This window comes from Penicillium argentinense, assembly GCF_028826775.1.
Source record: "Penicillium argentinense strain IBT 30761 chromosome Unknown utg000005l_segment0_segment0, whole genome shotgun sequence".
NCBI lineage: Eukaryota > Fungi > Ascomycota > Eurotiomycetes > Eurotiales > Aspergillaceae > Penicillium > Penicillium argentinense.
In genome coordinates, this window is record NW_026622664.1 from 3,991,141 (window position 1) to 4,009,051 (window position 17,911).

At 52.9% G+C, this 17,911-nt stretch overlaps 9 protein-coding genes across 9 annotated transcripts; 3 read left to right on the forward strand and 6 right to left on the reverse strand.

Annotated features, from left to right (window-relative positions):
• Positions 1 to 434: 434 nt before the first annotated feature.
• On the forward strand, positions 435 to 2,750 carry N7532_006287 (uncharacterized protein; the record flags this gene model as incomplete). The annotated part of the gene is made up of 3 exons (XM_056618781.1): positions 435 to 1,164; positions 1,229 to 1,693; positions 1,744 to 2,750. The coding sequence occupies 3 exons, from the start codon at positions 435 to 437 to the stop codon at positions 2,748 to 2,750; spliced, it is 2,202 nt and encodes a 733-aa protein (XP_056474940.1).
• A 388-nt stretch (positions 2,751 to 3,138) lies between these two features.
• On the reverse strand, positions 3,139 to 3,518 carry N7532_006288 (putative quinol monooxygenase; the record flags this gene model as incomplete). The annotated part of the gene is made up of 2 exons (XM_056618782.1): positions 3,139 to 3,425; positions 3,497 to 3,518. The coding sequence occupies 2 exons, from the start codon at positions 3,516 to 3,518 to the stop codon at positions 3,139 to 3,141; spliced, it is 309 nt and encodes a 102-aa protein (XP_056474941.1).
• A 683-nt stretch (positions 3,519 to 4,201) lies between these two features.
• hsp90 (chaperone Hsp90) lies at positions 4,202 to 6,376 on the reverse strand (the record flags this gene model as incomplete). Its single annotated transcript, XM_056618783.1, has 2 exons — positions 4,202 to 6,046; positions 6,119 to 6,376. 2 exons carry the CDS (start codon positions 6,374 to 6,376, stop codon positions 4,202 to 4,204), a joined length of 2,103 nt encoding a protein of 700 aa, XP_056474942.1.
• A 1,407-nt stretch (positions 6,377 to 7,783) lies between these two features.
• On the reverse strand, positions 7,784 to 9,439 carry N7532_006290 (NTF2 and RRM domain protein; the record flags this gene model as incomplete). The annotated part of the gene is made up of 3 exons (XM_056618784.1): positions 7,784 to 8,062; positions 8,128 to 9,039; positions 9,113 to 9,439. 3 exons carry the CDS (start codon positions 9,437 to 9,439, stop codon positions 7,784 to 7,786), a joined length of 1,518 nt encoding a protein of 505 aa, XP_056474943.1.
• Positions 9,440 to 10,712: 1,273 nt separating this feature from the next.
• On the reverse strand, positions 10,713 to 11,178 carry N7532_006291 (uncharacterized protein; the record flags this gene model as incomplete). The annotated part of the gene is made up of 2 exons (XM_056618785.1): positions 10,713 to 11,030; positions 11,128 to 11,178. 2 exons carry the CDS (start codon positions 11,176 to 11,178, stop codon positions 10,713 to 10,715), a joined length of 369 nt encoding a protein of 122 aa, XP_056474944.1.
• Positions 11,179 to 12,062: 884 nt separating this feature from the next.
• Positions 12,063 to 13,997, forward strand: N7532_006292 (uncharacterized protein; the record flags this gene model as incomplete). The annotated part of the gene is made up of 4 exons (XM_056618786.1): positions 12,063 to 12,122; positions 12,287 to 12,389; positions 12,431 to 12,572; positions 12,722 to 13,997. The coding sequence occupies 4 exons, from the start codon at positions 12,063 to 12,065 to the stop codon at positions 13,995 to 13,997; spliced, it is 1,581 nt and encodes a 526-aa protein (XP_056474945.1).
• A 44-nt stretch (positions 13,998 to 14,041) lies between these two features.
• Positions 14,042 to 14,745, reverse strand: N7532_006293 (PMF1/NNF1 family protein; the record flags this gene model as incomplete). Its single annotated transcript, XM_056618787.1, has 2 exons — positions 14,042 to 14,336; positions 14,393 to 14,745. The coding sequence occupies 2 exons, from the start codon at positions 14,743 to 14,745 to the stop codon at positions 14,042 to 14,044; spliced, it is 648 nt and encodes a 215-aa protein (XP_056474946.1).
• Positions 14,746 to 15,255: 510 nt separating this feature from the next.
• On the reverse strand, positions 15,256 to 16,670 carry N7532_006294 (putative cAMP receptor-like protein; the record flags this gene model as incomplete). The annotated part of the gene is made up of 4 exons (XM_056618788.1): positions 15,256 to 15,423; positions 15,484 to 16,068; positions 16,141 to 16,342; positions 16,414 to 16,670. Coding segments are annotated over 4 exons (1,212 nt in total), but the record flags the coding sequence as incomplete, so codon positions are not given.
• Positions 16,671 to 17,264: 594 nt separating this feature from the next.
• N7532_006295 (uncharacterized protein) lies at positions 17,265 to 17,624 on the forward strand (the record flags this gene model as incomplete). Its single annotated transcript, XM_056618789.1, has 1 exon — positions 17,265 to 17,624. The coding sequence occupies one exon, from the start codon at positions 17,265 to 17,267 to the stop codon at positions 17,622 to 17,624; it is 360 nt and encodes a 119-aa protein (XP_056474948.1).
• Between the last annotated feature and the right edge of the window lie 287 nt (positions 17,625 to 17,911).

The following is a 17,911-nucleotide window of genomic DNA, read 5'->3' on the forward strand; positions in this document are numbered from 1 at the left end:
TCCATTTTCCGTACATCACAGGAAGAGCGATCGACAAGAATGAGAATCGCGACTAACAAATTCACGCAGACCACTCGCCCTGCTCACACCTAGGAAATTGTCTACTCAATGACGAGATGAGATGGGCAAGTCCCACTTTGACCCAACTGCCCTACTTATCAGTGGATGTGTTTGTAGATCTAGGAACATCTTCATAGCATCATATGTTGTTTGTATCATAAGATATTGTAACACAGTGAGAATTCATCCTACATGAAAATCAAGAACCCCTTCGATCATTTCATGGCATGTTTTGTTGGTCCCGCGCTCACCGCGTGATGGCTTACATACGCAGCATGACCTGACCACCTCCCCGCTATATGCAGGCAGATAAAGAAAGCCCCGCGACCAACTTGGCTTCTTCAGCTTCCCCTACGCCCTTCCATGTTTCGACCATGCGACCCGCTCCTGACCTCGCGCCTTTCCATCGAAAACCCTCCCTCGACCACCCCTCCCCATCTCTCGATCCCCGCACTTTTCTCCAGACCCCCACAGCGTTCTTCCTATCGCGCAATCCGGATGCATCCGATCTAGAGTCGCTTGCAAGTCCAAGTCCAACCATGGACGAGCCAAGCGACTCGAAAGACAGCATGTACGGTGTTCACAGCCTCGGCGATTCTCTACTGCATTCCCCGTCAGCCGCAAGCTCGCCGCGCGTACCTCCTTCCGATAGTCACGCCGCCGACAACGACAACAGTTCCTTGCACATCCCCGACGAAGCAGAGGAGCTCCAAGCATCGCGGCGACGATCAACACTCAAGCCAGCTGACGCCATGTCTCGAGATTCGCCTGTCCCACCTGTTGTCCCCAATACCATCTCCCGGCCGTTAACCCCGCTCAACCCCGATGATGCGCTCTCCTTGCCGGGAAGCAGCCCTAGGTCTGTCTCCAACTACTCGTTGCGACCGCTCGACGACATTTCGATCACAGATGACACCAACAGTCAAGCGGTCTTATCGGGGGACGAGGACGAAAGGATTAGAAGACCGAGTCCATCGCCGCACGCGGGGTTTAATGGAGCATCTCAGTTCATCATGCCAAGTATCGAGATGCCCAGCCGACGACCATTCACGGAACGGGGAAAAGCGATGGGAAGGTTCAAAGTCATGATTGCTGGAGCTTCAGGTAAGTGCTTTTGTTCGATGGATGCACATGCAACACAGGTTCTTACCCATACCCAAACAACCAGGCTCGGGAAAGACATCGCTCATCAAATCAATCGTCCACACTTGCGAGGACATTGTTCACATCGATCCAATTGATACTTCCTCCCACAGTACCTCGCTCGAGCGGCGCCGTTCGTCACGACCCCACTCTGGATCTGTCCCCACTCGCGGGATGCCCGCCGCTACCACCGAGATCTACGCTAGCACCAAACCGTATCCTCCGTGGTGGTCAGACCTGGAAGACTCGCGCGTGCTCCGACGCCGAAAGAGTATCGGCGAGATCATTCTGGAGCGGAATCTCTGTTTTGTGGACACTCCGGCTATTTCACTGAGTCGGGCTGGTCAAACCGATGCCATCTTGCAGTACATGGGACAGCAGTTTACCCGGGCCACCGCTGCTCTTTCAGGATCCAGTGTGGATTTGCAAAATCTTCTTGCAGGAAATGGAGGCTCTCAGGTGGATGCGGTTCTTTACCTCATATCCAACGGTAAGTATTTCCTCCCATACTCTGAAGGAATCTATATTCATTTGTTGTAGATACATTGTCTGTGGATATGGAATGCATCCGCAAGCTCTGTCAGCTGAGCAACGTCATCCCCGTGATTGCCAAAGCCGACACACTTTCCCCTGAGCAAATTGAAATGACCAAAGTCCGTTTCCACCAAGATGCTCAACTTGCCGGCGTCAAGCCCTTCCTCTTCGGTGCACCCCCGGAAGGATTGGAAGGACTTGACCCCCAGCCACCATACACCGTGTCATCTGTTCGAACAGCTGATCTAGACGTTATGGACGCCAGCACATTGATGAGATCAGATTACCAACAACCACTTTTCCCATCCGACCTAGAAATTCTGGTCGAAAAGCTCTTCGACCGCGAGTATCTGGCATGGATGCGCCATTCCGCTGCAAAGAAACTCGTCCAGCGAGGAGGGGACTTTACAGCACCAATCCCTTCGCCAATGGGCCTGCCAACCCAAGATGGACGATCTGCATGGCGCGCATCATCGGGCATGTCACTGGACCCTTCCGTCTGCTACGGCGACAATTCCCGTCCCTCACGACAAAGCTACGCCATGGCCCGATTCGTCGATCTCAGCCGCCACGAAGAACAAATGGCACAAGTCCGCCTGGCCCACTGGGCAACCGATCTCCAGAGAAGTCTACAGAACGAAAGGGACCGCTACGCTTCTCTCGCCCGAGGCGATAGAGCCGTCTGGCTGACAGAGAAGCTAAGCGAATGCGTGATGGACGGCTCGCTCATCCCCGTCTCAAAGACTCCTGGATTCTGCGGGTTGAACATGCGATCCAGCGAGAAGATGCGCGCGCACGCCGACTACCACGTCTCCCTCAGTTCTCACGATCCTCTGGGCGTCGTTGGATGGATCGACGATCTTGGACGGCGTGGATGGGTTCTGGTCCAGATCGTCGGGAGCGTGGGTGTCGTGGGTGGACTTGCGTTCTGGCTTGCGCGGACCTTGGGTCTTCCCACGCGCAGTCTGGCGGATCTGCATCTTGAGCACTGGTATGGAGGTTTTGAGCGCTAGTCTGCTTTTACTTCTATTCAGGCTGAGTGCAGATCTAATGCGCACGATATTACGGTTTGGCGGCAGGAAAATCTGGTAGCAGGTTGGCGTTTCTTGATGGTGGTTCTTTTTCCTTTTGTTATCATTCCCGATTCCCCATCGGCGTTTTTGGCGTTCTGGCATCTTGTTCCGTGGTTACGCTGCATTCCTTTCGTAACTGGGCTAGATAATAAGCACAGCCGGAATACACTACCACTTAAACCATATCCCTCACATAAGAGTAAGCTCCTCAACACATCCCAACACTACACACAATACTCAAGGAAATTCTCATATCAACAATTCGAGGCTATCTCATTTAAGAAGTTCCTCACAAGGACCCCAAATCCTCCGCTGTAACTAAAGAAACTTAGTTGGAGGTGGGGACAAGCTCCTCAAACCTCCTAAGATCCATATCTTTTTCAAGCAAGGGAATGACATAAGGATCAAAAGTCTTCCAGTAAGGGTTATTGAGATGGTACTCCTGCGATGACTCCTTCTCATAGCGCTCGACGATCGTGAAATCCTGGGGATCGTGAACAGACTGCATCACGAACCAGGACAGAGTCTCCTTGTCCTTGGAGTAGATGGCGGAAGCCTCGAGGAGCTTCGCGTGCAGCTTGCTGATGGACTCTTGGTCGGGTTTGGCGCGCATGTCTGCAATCACATTATTAGCTGACCCCTTTTTTCAAGATTGGGTATGTAGAATCGATGACGCGAAAACGTACGGACGACGATCGTGTAGACCATGATGGGCGATTGAGTTCTTCTCGACTCGTTTTCTTTTTGGCTTGGAAGTTGTGAGGGGCAGCTCTCTTGAACTGAATTCAATTGAATTGGAAGCGGGGGAGGGGCATGCCGCCGCTCTTTATATGCATCGGTGAAGGGCGGGCGTGGGCCGTGTGGATCAGAAACTCCGAGATTCCCCCCGAGTGCGATCCCGAGTGCGTCAGTGGCGGGATATTTTCGATTCTGGGGTTTATCCACTTGTTTCGGAACTTTACGGACTACCTAAGGTTGAGTTTGGGTGTGGGTGTGGGTGTGGGTGTAAAGGTTGGAGTGGTGGTTGTGCTGTGGATGTATCCTCCAACTTCATGGAAGGTACAGGGAGGACCTTGGGGTGAGGTAGGTAGAGGCTGTGTTACAATTTCATTATAGCATCGCAAGCAGTACTGATGCCATAGCAATGAGCAACGTCTACTGTAGTAAGGTGTACTTGGGTTACGGCTTTGACCTAAGCAAGCTGTATTCAAGTTCAAGATACACGTCTTCCAACGCCTGAACTTTAAAACAATCTTAGAAACGCACGGAAAAAAAGGTAGAAAGAAATCATCTGGATTTGTAAAGAAAAAAAAGAAAAAACATCAAGGGTCGTAATCCCGTTTCCCATTTCCCGTAAGAACTTTAGCAACAAGACAAGAGGTGAAGAGCATTTAGTCAACCTCCTCCATAGCGCTCTCACCAGTGGCCTCGGCGGCGGGAGCCTCCTCAGCAGCCTTCTCCTCAGCGGTCTCGGCATCCTCGTCGATGTTCAGACCCAGAGAAACGAGCTTGTGAATGCGCTCAGCGAAGCTGGCAGGCTCCTCGATGGTGAAGCCGGAGACCAACAGGGAGGTCTCGAACAGAAGCTGGGTGATGGACTTGACGGTGCGGTCGTTCTCGCCGTCAGCCTCGACCTTCTTCTTGAGCTCCTTGATGATGGAGGACTTGGGGGAGATCTCGAAGGTCTTCTTGGAGGACATGTAGGAGGACATGGAGGTGTCACGGAGGGCCTGGGCCTTCATGATACGCTCCATGTTGGCGGACCAACCGAACTGGCCGGTACGGATGGCGCAGGGGGCACCCATGAGCTTGTGGGAGACGACGACCTTCTCGACCTTGTCGCCGAGGACGTTCTTCAGAGACTTGGCGAGCTCCTCGAACTCCTTCTCCTCCTTCTCGCGCTCGGCCTTCTCCTCCTCGGTCTCCTCGAGCTCGAAGTCCTTGGTAATGTCGACCAGCTTCTTGCCGTCAAACTCCTTCAGCTGGGTGAAGGCGTACTCATCAATGGGGTCAACCAGGTACAGAACCTCAAAGTTCTTCTGCTTGAGGGTGTCCAGGAAGGGAGACTGAGCGACAGCCTTGATGGACTCGCCGGTGATGTAGTACATGTTCTTCTGGTGCTCGGGCATGCGGGTGACGTAGTCGGTGAGCGAGGTGGCCTCGTCGCCAGACTTGGTGGACTGGTAGCGGAGCAGCTTGGCCAGGGTAGGGCGGTTCTGGGCGTCCTCGTGAATACCGAGCTTGATGTTCTTGCTGAAGGCGGAGTAGAACTTGTCGAACTGCTCACGGTCCTCGGCGATCTCAGTGAAGAGCTCGAGGGTCTTCTTGACAATGTTCTTCTTGATGACCTTCATGATCTTGTTCTGCTGCAAGGTCTCACGGGACAGGTTGAGGGGCAGGTCCTCGGAGTCGACGACACCCTTGACGAAGCCGAGCCACTCGGGGATCAGGTCGGTAGCATCGTCGGTGATGAAGACGCGGCGAACGTACAGCTTGATGTTGTTCTTGGTCTTCTTGGTCTCGAACAGGTCGAAGGGAGCGCGCTTGGGGACGAAGAGGATGGCGCGGAACTCAAGCTGACCCTCAACGGAGAAGTGCTTGACACCCAGGTGGTCCTCCCAGTCGTTGGAGAGGGACTTGTAGAAGGAGGCGTACTCCTCGGTGGTGATGTCAGCGGGGTTGCGAGTCCAGATGGGCTTGGTCTTGTTAAGCTCCTCCTCCTCGATCTTCGACTCCTTGACGGTCTTGGTCTTCTTGTCCTTCTTCTCCTCATCCTCGTCGACCTCCTCAACCTTGGGCTTCTTCTCCTCGTCCTCCTCCTTGGACTCCTCAGCCTCCTCGTCGGGGACCTCCTTCTCGGTCTCCTTCAGGACGTGCAGGTAGATGGGGTAGGAGATGAACTCGGAGTGCTTGCGGACAACCTCCTTGATGCGGGCCTCGTTGAGGTAGTCCATCTGCTCATCCTTCAGGTGCAGGATGATCTTGGAACCGCGGCCGAGCTGCTCGCCCTCGGTGTCCTGGGTCAGGGTGAAGGTACCACCGGCGGCGGACTCCCAGACGTACTGCTCGTCATCGTTGTGCTTGGAGACGAAGGTGACCTTGTCGGCAACCAGGTAGGCGGAGTAGAAACCGACACCGAACTGGCCGATCATGGAGATATCGGCACCGGCGGACAGGGCCTCCATGAACTGCTTGGTACCGGAGCGGGCAATTGTACCAAGGTTGTTGATCAGATCCTATACGATGATGAAAAATGAGTATGACTAATCCAATGAGAAGACATGAGGGTTCAACTTGGTTCAACTTACAGCCTTGGTCATACCAATACCGGTATCGCGGATGGTCAAGGTCTTGTTCTCCTTGTCGGGAATGATGTCGATGCGGAGGTCCTTGTTGGAGTCGAGCTTGGAGGGATCCGAGAGGGACTCATAGCGGATCTTGTCCAGAGCATCGGAGGCGTTGGAGATCAGTTCACGCAGGAAGATCTCCTTGTTGGAGTAGACGGTGTTAATGATCAGCGAGAGCAGCTGAGAGATCTCAGCCTGGAACTCGAAGGTCTCCGGCATGATAGCGGTTGAATACTGTAATGAAGTTAGAATGGCAAATTGTGAGGCGAGATCAATGGGGAGGATCCGGTCTCTCACTTCTCGGTCTCGCTCTTTCTGCAGGCACCAGATTGGAAGGTGGGGAAGCGAAGAGGGGAGAGGGAGAGCGATGAGAGATAGGGACCCAGAAGGGTGAACGTACAAGAAAATGCTAAAGAAGGAAGATGGGAAAAGAGAAAGAACTGCTGGAGACAACCAGAGCAGAACCGATGGGGGAGAAGGGAGATGAAGAAGAGAGGAGAGCGGGTAGCTTTTTGTGTTTCCAAAAATTTCTGGCGGGTTTCCACGGCGATCCAGCAACTTCCACCGCTGGTCGGTCAGGCAACTTGCCCCAACCACCATTCTAGAGGCTTCCTGGGGGGGCCGGAAATGGGCCACTCTTTGCTTTTTCTTTGTTTGGCGTCGCCACTTTTTATTGCATTTGGGGGAGAGCTGCCTGTCAAAGCCTGGGGAGAGCTGCGTCGGTGCCTGAGGCACCCACATCTAGAATCTTCGTCGCAATACGGTTGATTTGGTCGCCGTCCTGCAAGCGTACGGGGTTTGTACGACAAAGATGACATTACCCTGAGGTAGACTACGATTGCAATGGGAAATAGGACAGGGGCTTGTACGACTGTCTTGGATTGAGATAGCACCGTCTAAGGTAGATGCTCGAGCAACGATTTGGACATCTCCGGAGGCCCTGCGGCTTACGCATCCATCTCTCCTGTATGAAGCTCTGGCAAGATACACATGAAACGAAGGAAAGAAAACCTAAAGGAGTCAAATAAAACATGAAGAGTGGAAAAAAAAAGAAAAAGAAAAAGAAAAGAGCGAGCAAGATGGGACGACACCTCAAAACCATGGAGCTTGCTATGCTAGAACTCGAAATATGCGATATAGGTCTGGAGAGACACAGGGTCATGGCACAAATAAAAGACACAAGAAACACCTCATCGGGCAAAGAATCGTGAATTCAGACATCGCGACAGCCAGCCCTACCCTTAATACCGGAATGGTATATTCAGATGAAGATGAAACTGAGGATAAGATGAATCAGCACTCAGTGAGGGAAAGGAAAAGAGAAACGACTTTTTCCCGCCAGGCCGGATCCTACCGCTAATATGCACTGTGACAAAAAGAAAGAAATCGAGTCACATATCACATGTCATTAGGAAAATCGACAAAACAGAACAGAAACAGATGGGATGAGAAGGGGGAAACATGGGACGAAAAGGGAGGGAAAAAACCAGATTAATACAGGTCGCAATGCAAAAGGTGAAATATAGAAAGAAGAAGAGAAAAACACTACATCGAAGCTTTAAAAAGAATTTAGAAACCAAAAAAAGGGTTAAAAAAAGGGCACAGACAGAAGGATTCTTAAGATGCTTAAGCAGCCTGGGCCTGGCCGCGGCTCTTGGCCACGTTGCCGCCACGACCGCGAGGAGCAAAGCCACCACGGCCGTCGCGTTGGAAACCGCCGCGGCCCTGGCTGGCGCGGTCACCACGACCGCGACCAGCACCGCCGCGGCCGACATTGCCGCTGTAGGCGTTACCGCGGGGGCGGCGCTCCTCCACGGTCAGCTGCTCGCTGCCAACCTGGTGAGGGTTGGCAGCGACGGCCGTAGCGTAGCCGGCGGGCTCGGCGTACTCAACGAACGCGCAGTTCTTGAGTGGAAAGTCAGTATAAAATGGCTGAAAGCGGAATAATTCGAGGGTGAATCTTTGCTTACCTTTTGGCGGCTGATGTCGAAATAGTTCAGCTTGCCAAAGCGGGCCAAGGTCTGCTTGAGCGCATGGTAATCGACCTTGTCCGTGACGTTCTTGATGTAGCCGTGGGTGGGCGGCTCATCGGCGCGAGACTGGGTCTTCTTGTGCTCCGCGCCGGCGGTCTGCCAGCCGGAGCCGTCGGTGGGAGCAGCCTCCTGAGGGCGAGCCTCGGTGGTGGGGGCGCGGGCGGCGGGGGCAGCCGCAGTAGCAGCAGACTGAGGAGCACCCTTAGGGGCAGCGGGAATGGCGGGGATAGCCGGGGCGTTGCCAACCTTGGAGGCAAGCATGGAAGCCCAGGACTTAGGGCCAGCGGGTGCGGGAGCATGCTCCTTCTCGGCAACCTCCTTCTGCTTCTCGGGCACGGGAGTGGGCTCCGGGGTCAGAGGCGCTTCATTCTTGGTGAGTTCAGCCTCAACAGCGGGAACAGGAGCTTGCTCTTCGGCGGCGGTGGCGGCGGCGGGAGCCCCGTTGGTCTCGGCAGGCACCTCCAGGGCCTGCTCGGCCTCGCCATTGGCCTCCTGCTCGAGCTTCTCGTCAATCTTGGAGGCAGCAGCCTCATCAGTCACCTGAGCCTCAACGGCGAGGGAGGGCTCCTCGGGCTTGGGGGCCTCGACAGCAGGAGTGGCCTCCTCTTCCTCGTTAACAAGCTCCTCCTCATCCGCCAGGTAACGGAAGATGTCGTTCAGGACATAGTAGCCGTTAGGCTGCTCGGCAAGAACAAAGGTTTGGGTGAACTTGCAAGAGGGCTTGCCCTGGTTGGAGATCTCGCCGATAACGGTGACCAGGATGTTGTCGAAAGACTCCTGGGAGTCGACGTTCAGGACGCGCACCTTGCAGTCCTGCCAACCGATCTGCTTGATCCGCTCGTTGATGGCCTATCATTCGCAACGAACACGCAATTAGTGCCTGTAATGAAATGCGGAATGGGAGTTTGCGGAAATAACTTACCTTAGTGCCAACGGCAACGGGGACCGACTCGGCCTCAGTGCCGAAGACGAACTGAGAACGCCGAGAGTAGAAGAGGTGGACCTTGTCGGGGTTGCGGCTCAGGGTGGTGTAGTACTGCTCGACGAAGAACCAGCCGACCTCATCCTTGGGGATGTTGTTCTTGGGGTCGGTGGGAGTGGCAGTAGTCGGGGTGGAGGACTGAGCCGGCTGAAAGTTGGCCGCGGTGTTCATGGCGGCATGACCAGGGTTGAAGTGATCAGGGTAGGAGTGCTGAGCGGGGTAGTTGCCGTTGATGGGAACCTGGTTGATCTGGCTGATGTCCGACATGGTGAATCGTAGGAACTCCGGTGTCCGAGGATTGGTTGAAGATGCGGTTTAGATGAATATGTAATCGGAAGTGATGGAGATGATTGAGGCCCAATACTAGAGAATAATTGACTCTTCTAATTCACTTGGGCTGGAGAGGATGTTCTGGGAGTTTGGAGATTCGTTTGCTTGAACTGCAGGCACTAGGTGAGTTTAGATATCTCCACACAGACCAGCTGAGGCGGGCGCAACTTACAATGCAAACAATTGGGAGCGGAAGGAGAGAAGCAAAGAAGAGTAAAGGCGAGAGGTCTCGACGGAGGAGCGTCTAGACAGAAAACCGAAAGCGTGGCGGGAGAGGTGAGGTAGCTGGGGAGGGCGTGAACGGGAAAATGCCTCTTGTGCGGATTGAATCAGACACGAGAGCTTGGACGGACGAGCGCGAAGTCGAGTTTCACGAAAGCGGGATGCGAACAGTGTGGTGTGTGAGAATTGAGAAGGGTGGAAGAGAGGCAGCTGAAGAGGAAACGAAGCTCGAGGAGGGAAGAAATAGCACCTTGGGGAAAAAGCGACTTCATTCACAATGACTTCTCCGTGCGGGTTTCGCGTGCGCTTGGCACGGCTCACCGCCCGGCAGAACCGAGGAGCCTTCGAGAAGTATAGCGGGATGACGACAGGAATGCGACGAGGAATGAATGGCGGGGAAGACAGGAGAGAAGGACACTCAGTCACAAGCAGAGCAGAGAGATGAACTCACACTAGTGGAGGATAATCGTAGGATATCAGCATGCTCACCTTTATATGGTATATGGTACTACTGGTAGCACTAGGTAACATTTGGCAGCTCAACCGCTGGTTGTACCATCTATGCCGCTGACCAAATATATTAGGCAACGCAAAGTCATCATGCACTGCACTGAGTATCAGCTGAACGTATATTCAAAATACACTAAGATGGAAGCCCGAGAGGATAGTTCTAACGTATTTTCAAAGTAGGATCACGAGGTAGATATTAAGAAGAGAACATCAAGACCAGGAGACATATACCGGAGAATTTTGAATAAAGGGGGGAAAAAATGCGATATTCATCAAATCAAACGCCACGAAAAAAAGAACCTCAAAAGAAAGGGGGTATGATGAGACGTGATGAGCTCGACTGAAAACATATGAAAGCGATCGTAGAGCCTCGTAGACGAGGTCCGCTGAGGGATGATGAAAGAAGACAGAATCAACAACAGCACAGGCCACCGAAAACATAGTCAGACTTTTCCTTGAATCTGCGCCCTCAGATAGTCTAAGAGGTGGTGCTGGCCGCGGCCTTCTCATTCAAAGTCGGCTTGCGCATGACGGCATCCTGGCTCGTCATGCGGCGCCCAAGGGCGCGCTCGACCTTGGCACCGAGGGCCAGCTTATTCAAGTTATCGGATTTTTCAGCGGTCGGGACAAATCGTTGTGCTTGCAGGGGCTTGTTCTCGAGGCGCTCCAGGCCGTCGCCGAGGTGGTGAATGTCGCGGACTCTGGGGTCTCCGCTCGGCAGGCTACCAATTGTACGTTCGGAGGCAGCCATCGAAGGGCTTCCGCTGATGGTGGAGAAACGCTTGGAGGTGCGGTTCTATCCATGAATTCATTAGTTTGATTGTGTGGTGCGACAAAGGGTGCGCTCGGCGCAAGATCGTTGGAGGGGCAAAAGGGGCGGTCACGCCACTCACCGAGTTGGTCATGATGGGCCGCTCTGAGTCGAGGGACGGTTGGCGGGCCATGTCTTCGTTGTGGGCGACGCAGCCGTCGACCGAGGGGAATGTATTTGTGAGGGAGGTGGTGGGATGATGTTCTCGGCGGTAGATGTAGACGGGCGTCGTACACTAGAAAAGGCAGACGGTTAGTACGGGTCATCGGCCGGCTCCACGGTTTAAATTCCGTCGGGCGCATTCCTGGGAGGGAGACATACCACGCGAGTCTCACGAGGGGTGAAAAAGGTGACAAAAAGTGGATTGAGGGAGAGAGTTTTGAGGCTGAGGATTGAAGAAAGGGAAAATGGAGGGCGGGACTGAAACAGCTGCAGGCGCGGGCGTCCCAATTCTGTATTTTGATGAGACGACGACTCAGGAGGCCGAAACGGCAGGAGTGGGTCGCGCCGGCGGGGTTGGTGTAAGAAAGGAGGCCGGATGGAGGGATGTGCGAGGGCAGTCGTCGCAGCGATCGTTCAGCTAGCCGCGTGGAGCGGTCAGGGTTTTACGGTTGCGAGGGGCACGAGATGGGATGAATGCAGGATGGTGATTAGTAGTATAATGATATACTAGTAAGAAGGAAGTCGTCAGGGGTGAGAGTACAGCGAGTACAAAGGACGAAGTACAGAGTAACCATGCGTCTCACACCGGGTGGAACTTTGCCACGTGCGGATCAGCCAGGATGGAGATGAAGTGGAGGAAGTGTAACCAGCTGGTGGCGGAGAATTTGATCAAAGAGTAGGGTAATTACCACAGCCAATACATACAGAGCTGAGGGAACGGTAGTAAGCAAGTCGCGGTCTTGGCACATTGCATCACCCACTCTGCGCTTCGCTAAGCATCTCACGACCTAGTAAATCCACTGCAGAACGCTGAAGTACTTTACTCTCCTCCAGCCTCGACGCCGAGAGTCGAACATGCCCAAACCAAAGAGCCTACTCAGGGATTTCAAGCCCAAGAAAAAGGCTGCAAAGCAGGTAGGTGCTTGCGCTAGTGGTTTCCTCCAATCCAGGAAACTCGACCCCATACCCGATATGTTCTTCTATTTGTCCTTCGCCCTTACCAAGCTGAGCCTAACCCAATCGATCCTGCCCGAGTTCAACCTGGACCCATCAGGTAGCTAACATATGATCATTGCCAGGCCGCCCCGGTCACGGCCGATGATTTTCTTGCCGGTGAGGATCGTCCTGGTCCCCGCCTGTTCAGTCACCCAGAGCACACTGGGCAGAAAAGGTTGGGTCGACGTATGGTAGGAGAATAGAGAACTGACTTTTCCAATGAATAGCGGGCGTGGAATTAGAAGAGGCGGGCGAGAAATGGCGCGCCGGCGATGCGACCAAGTCCATGCGCTTTTTTATGCGCGCTATCGCCAACTACGATGAAGGGCTGCAGAAGCATCCCGCGGCTTTTGATCTGGCCTACAACAAGTATGTCATTGTTTGTGTATTACTTTTGTCAAGTTTGGACATTTTCGAACATTTCATGTCGGATGGATATGTGTTTTTCATCACCTATGCATATGGTTATAGGAACTACTATTACAAACCTATGAAAAAATCAACTAACATCCCTCCAGAGCCCGAGTGCAATACGAAATCACACAACATCCCAAACTAGCCGCTCAATTGCCGGCCCCGCAAATTGAAATCTTGCAGATTGCACTGCAGTCACACCGCGATGCCCTGGTCCTCGAGCAGGACAATGCTGACGCCCTCTTCAACAGTGGCCAGGTGCTGACCAGTCTGGCAGAGGCGATCGCCGACTCCAAGCATCCAAGCGAGGGCGCCATAATGCAGGCCAGCACGTATTTGGAAGAGGCAGTTGAGCTCTTCCAGCGTTGTCTCATACTACAAGAGATGAAGTACACGGAGATGCAGGAGCAGATGGAACAGATGGAGTCGACCGAAGCTCAAGCCCCGGAGCAGCAGGCACCACCCCCGCCACAGCCCCAGCCTTCCGCACCAGATGAGGCCGAGCCGTCGGATGAGTCGCAGGAACACTGGGCGGCGATTGTCGAACCTGTTACCAAGAATACGCTGGTGGATACCGCCGTTGCGCAGCTGGATACCCTGACGGCCCTGTGCAATCTCCTAACCTCCAACCCCAACGCAGGTGGTCTCGGCTGGGTGCAAGAGTATTCATCGGGACTCGTTGAGACCCGCTTACCCGCTTATGTAGAAGGTTCTGACAGACAGTACGAGGCGGCCTTGTCGAAGGCCAAGCTCGTCTGTGCGATTCACGAAGTGCTTTACCGGGGTGGCCATACCGATGTTCAGACCTACCAGGAGGAAGTCGGACAGGCATTTGGCTCTGAGTTGGACGTTTCAGCCGACCCAGAGGGATTGTGCAACAAGGCCGAGGCACTGGTTTCGCTCAATGCAGCTTTTGCCGAGGTACCGCCCCATGAGGATCCCGAAACCCTCCAAATTTCCATCTCCGTGCGTTGGCAATCCCTTTCCGCTGCATTGGATGCCTTGACGGCAGCATCCAAACTTCCCAATGCCGAGAACCTCCCCAAAATTCACCTCGCTCGAGGAGATGTGGAGATGCAGCGTTGGCGATTGGGCCGGGAGCCGTGGAATCATAGCATGGCGAAGCAGAATGGCGCGACACTTTTGCGCAATGCTCAGACATATTACCGCGGAGCCGCAGCTTTGGCTCGTCGTGATGGCGCCGTGATTGAAGAGCGGGATGGGTCGTGCAAGGAGGCAATTGCGGCAGCGGTCGAGGGCCAGAATACCAAGTTGCAGGAACTCAAGTCCAGGTCGTTTGAGCAGGTGATAGCCGTCGCGACTGAGATGGTGGAGGATGGAATGATCGAAGCCACGGAAATGGGTGCCCTGATCTCATAAAAACCGTACAGCGACAAATCAAGTAAAAAGAATACAACATATCTTCACAAACCAGGCCGGACATTAAGCTCCTCATCCATCTGAACCGCATCCTCACGAAGATGATTCTCAGCACTGAAGTTTGTAGAAGCAGTTGCAGCACCCTCAATATCCGAAACAACAGACTCAAGATGCGAAAGAAGCTGCTCAATCTCCAACCGCTGCTTCTGAACCGTCTGCGCAAGCTCCGCATTCTGAACATGCGTCTCCTCAAGCTTCTCATTCAAACTCGACTGCACCTCCTGAAGATAAGGCGTCAAATGCGCCTTGAAAAGCTCATCTGCGCCAAGCGTATGCGGTCTAAATCCCATCAGTAAAATCACTCATCATCAACCTTTCAAGGTAAATAAACATACGCATTACCAGTCTTCTGACCCTCCCCATTCTTCCCCTCAGCATTCTTCCTCTCCCTCGCCTCGTTAACAAGCCGATCAAGCTCATTCAAATGTCCCACCGCCTCCCTCTCCGCAATGATCTCCTCAAACTCCGCCTTCGCACTCTCCTCCAACTTCGCATTCAGCTGTCTCCAAACATTCTCCAGGCTGGCTGGCACATGTCGCGAAGGTGTCGGGAAGCAGCTCGCGAAGTTGGCGAATGAATTTGCGCGAAGCGTGCGAGCGAGCGCTTGGTCGAAGACTTGGTGTAGACGCGAGGCGCGTAGGCCGAGAGGTGGAGGGGCGCCGGTTGCTTGTGAGCTTTGTTCGGCCATGGTGGTCAAATTCGAGCTTTGCGCGGTCGTAAGAGTCGCTCTTTAGCTGAGGGTGGCTTCTGCTGGTGGCGACTGCGATCGGAGGGGTTGTTGATTTGCGAGGAATTTGGACTCGCTGTCGGGGATCCATTGGCACCGCGACGCGATGATCACGTGATTTTGGATATCCGAAAAGAGTAGAGCTACCAGTTCTTGAAGAGGAGGATGGATGAATTTATGTTCATGTAATGTGTCTTTGTGATTTTTCAAGTATGTGTAATGCTCGTTAGTACACTGTATTAATGAAAAAAACCTGTGAAGCTATGGTATCTCTACAAATTATATATTCTGCTTGACAGCTGTGAGGGTGAGAGCTGATGACGCCACTGCTTTCTCTTGACACCAATCAGTTGAAAAGTAATGGAATACTCTGACTAATGTATGTGAATGAAACGATAACTAGAGAATAAATCTGAAAAACTAGCGCCGATCAAGCTATCTAGCCATTTTCTGAAGTGTAGGCGACCCACGCCTGAAATCTCTCCAGAGAGCTTTGAACGCCGGCCACGATATCGAAATATAAATAAGACTATTCCAGAATCCCTGCAGGGGAAGCACGAAGCTAGAAGCAAAGTTCAATCCAAACGAAAAGTCATCCGGAAGAACAAGCGCGTAAACCCTATTAGCAGTTGAAGGTACCTGATTATATGTCGAGATTAGCCAGTGGAAACCGAATCAATCGAAAAACAATGGACATACCCAAGTAACAAGCAACGCAACAAAAAACAGCACCGCATATTTCGTATATGCCAAAGCAGCCGACCTCGTCTCCGTCCCCGCCGTCGCAACCACAGATCTTCGCCGTGAATATCTCTCCGGAACAACCACCCTCGACGACCTCATTTCCATCTGCAGCGGAGTCGGACCGGGCCTCAAATTTGACGATCCAGCTGAAACCAATGGCGGAACAGATCCCTGAAATATATCGACGGGATCAGGATCATGAGGACCAGCCTCGATCGTTACGGAATAGGGACTGAACGTCGAGATGAAACTTGGACCCGGGGGCCCGAAACCCGAGACAAAAGACTGCCGTTCCGGCGTCGAGTACGCTATTTCGGAGGTGACGTGAATGCCGGATAATTTGACGAGCGGAGCCTCAAGCTGATGCTCTGAATCGAAGGAGTCCATGGCGCCCGCGATGCGGAGTTGACGCCGCTTTTGGTAGATTACTGAGCCGGCGCGGAGGTAGATGGCGAATGTCAGGAAGATTACTAGCCAGACCGGGCCGTAGAAAACGGCTATGCGGAGGTAGTCCCATTTTAGCGAGACCCAGCACCATATCTGGAGATATTGTGATGGTGGTCAGGAGGGGATGAATACTTGCGACTGAATATTTGGATGTGGGTGGCTTACTATCGCGGAACCGTATATCCGGCCTCGACCTTGTGTCTTGATGAAGAAATATGCGAAGGCCGGAATAAACGGGAGACCGTAGCAGAAGATGACGTATTTCCATTCTAGCTGGCGCAGTTGTTCTGAGTTGTACTTGTGGAAGAAGGTGAGGTAGACGTTGCAGGCCATGGCGAATGTCCACAGGGCATCTGCGGGCATGAACCTAGAGTACGATCAGAAACAAGCCATTATACATAATGATACTAATAATTTTCAAGCTCGTGGAGCACTTACCACTGAATCAAAAATGCCTGAAATTGACACAGAGAACTGCCAACACCGGCATGGATACTATCCTGCGATATCAAAGTTGCTATATTGGCCATGATATTACCCCAGGAAGCATAAAAGACGAGCCGGTTGATGGGTCTTCGAAACGAGCGCGACCCGATGAATGTCGTGACTATGATGAATGTTCCGATTAGCGAGATGGCGGAGCAGATTCGTTCTGTGATTGAGATGGCGAAGAGCTGCTGCTGTGAAGGTGCCATGGTTATTGTTTCATGGTCGCATGTATTGCTGTTTCATTCCGTCTGGCGGGACTCCAGCCACCATTCGCCTCCACCTTTCCTAGCCCGTATACGATGACCCACGAGGGGGAATGGCTATTGATTCTCGCGATCGTCGGGGAGGGTACTTTGATGAAGTACTTGCATGTGTAGACAGAGCCTCGGTGATTCGAAAGACCCTCGTGTTCGGTCTCCATTCAACCCACTGACAGCATCTCACGGAAATAGCAACAAATCTCAAAGGATGGCGGGGGGCCTGAAGAGTAGATTCATGCTAACTATGAGATCATCACACTTCCAGCGCCAATCGATAAGGATATTTGGAGCGTAACATACAAGACAAATAGCCTGGGCATGAAGATGGGTGACAAAAGAAAGGAGCGGGCGCTCAAAAGGCCACACAGACTTGATTTAAAGTCGTTCATAATATGTAGGAGGACAGGAGCCAATTTGCAAATGAATGAATACACGCTTGCACACAAAGAACACGAATTCGTCTGAGCAGGTACTCGCGTCGGGTGACTAGGGTCTATTGTGTCAGGTCTCGCCTTGCCGGTACCGATCTCATCAAGAGAAATGGCGACACCGATCATTGAGATTGTCTTGTCCGGAAAATCCAGCAGCCGGTATTACCTGTCACTGGCGGACCTGGAGGGCCTTTCTGGAGTAAATTCTCCGAAAGCCCTGAATCTCTGTCGATTCGAGGGCCCTCGAGGAACCGGAAAAGGGAGAGAGTCGGTGCGTTCCGTGTGTGACACCCCCTGCTTAACTCGGGCCGGCAAAGCTCTTTCGTACGCCAGTGACTTTTCTGGTCCAATGGACGTCAAGTGGGATGGTCTAGATTGCTATGGGCTTGTGGAGGATGTAGAGAGTGATTATAGTGGAAAAGATGATCAGGTTGATGTCTCCCCGAAAGAATCGGAAACTCAAACGTGAGTATTGTTAAGATGTCTCTTTCTCTTTATTCAGGATCGTTCATGTTCATCAGAGTGTGCCTGAAAGGAGCCGCGACTGGACAGGGGTTTACTGCGCAAGCTATCCTGGAAAAGCCTCGGCTTACACTCAAAGCGCTTTGTCCAGTGGCACTCGGAGAACCCTGGTAGCGTGGAAGGGCAGCCGAAATAGTAAGGCTGATATGGCACGCGAGAAATATCCTGTGAATACATATCCCTAGAAGAATGAACCCTTGGCCGCGATGAACTGTGTTATAGATTGATCGTAAG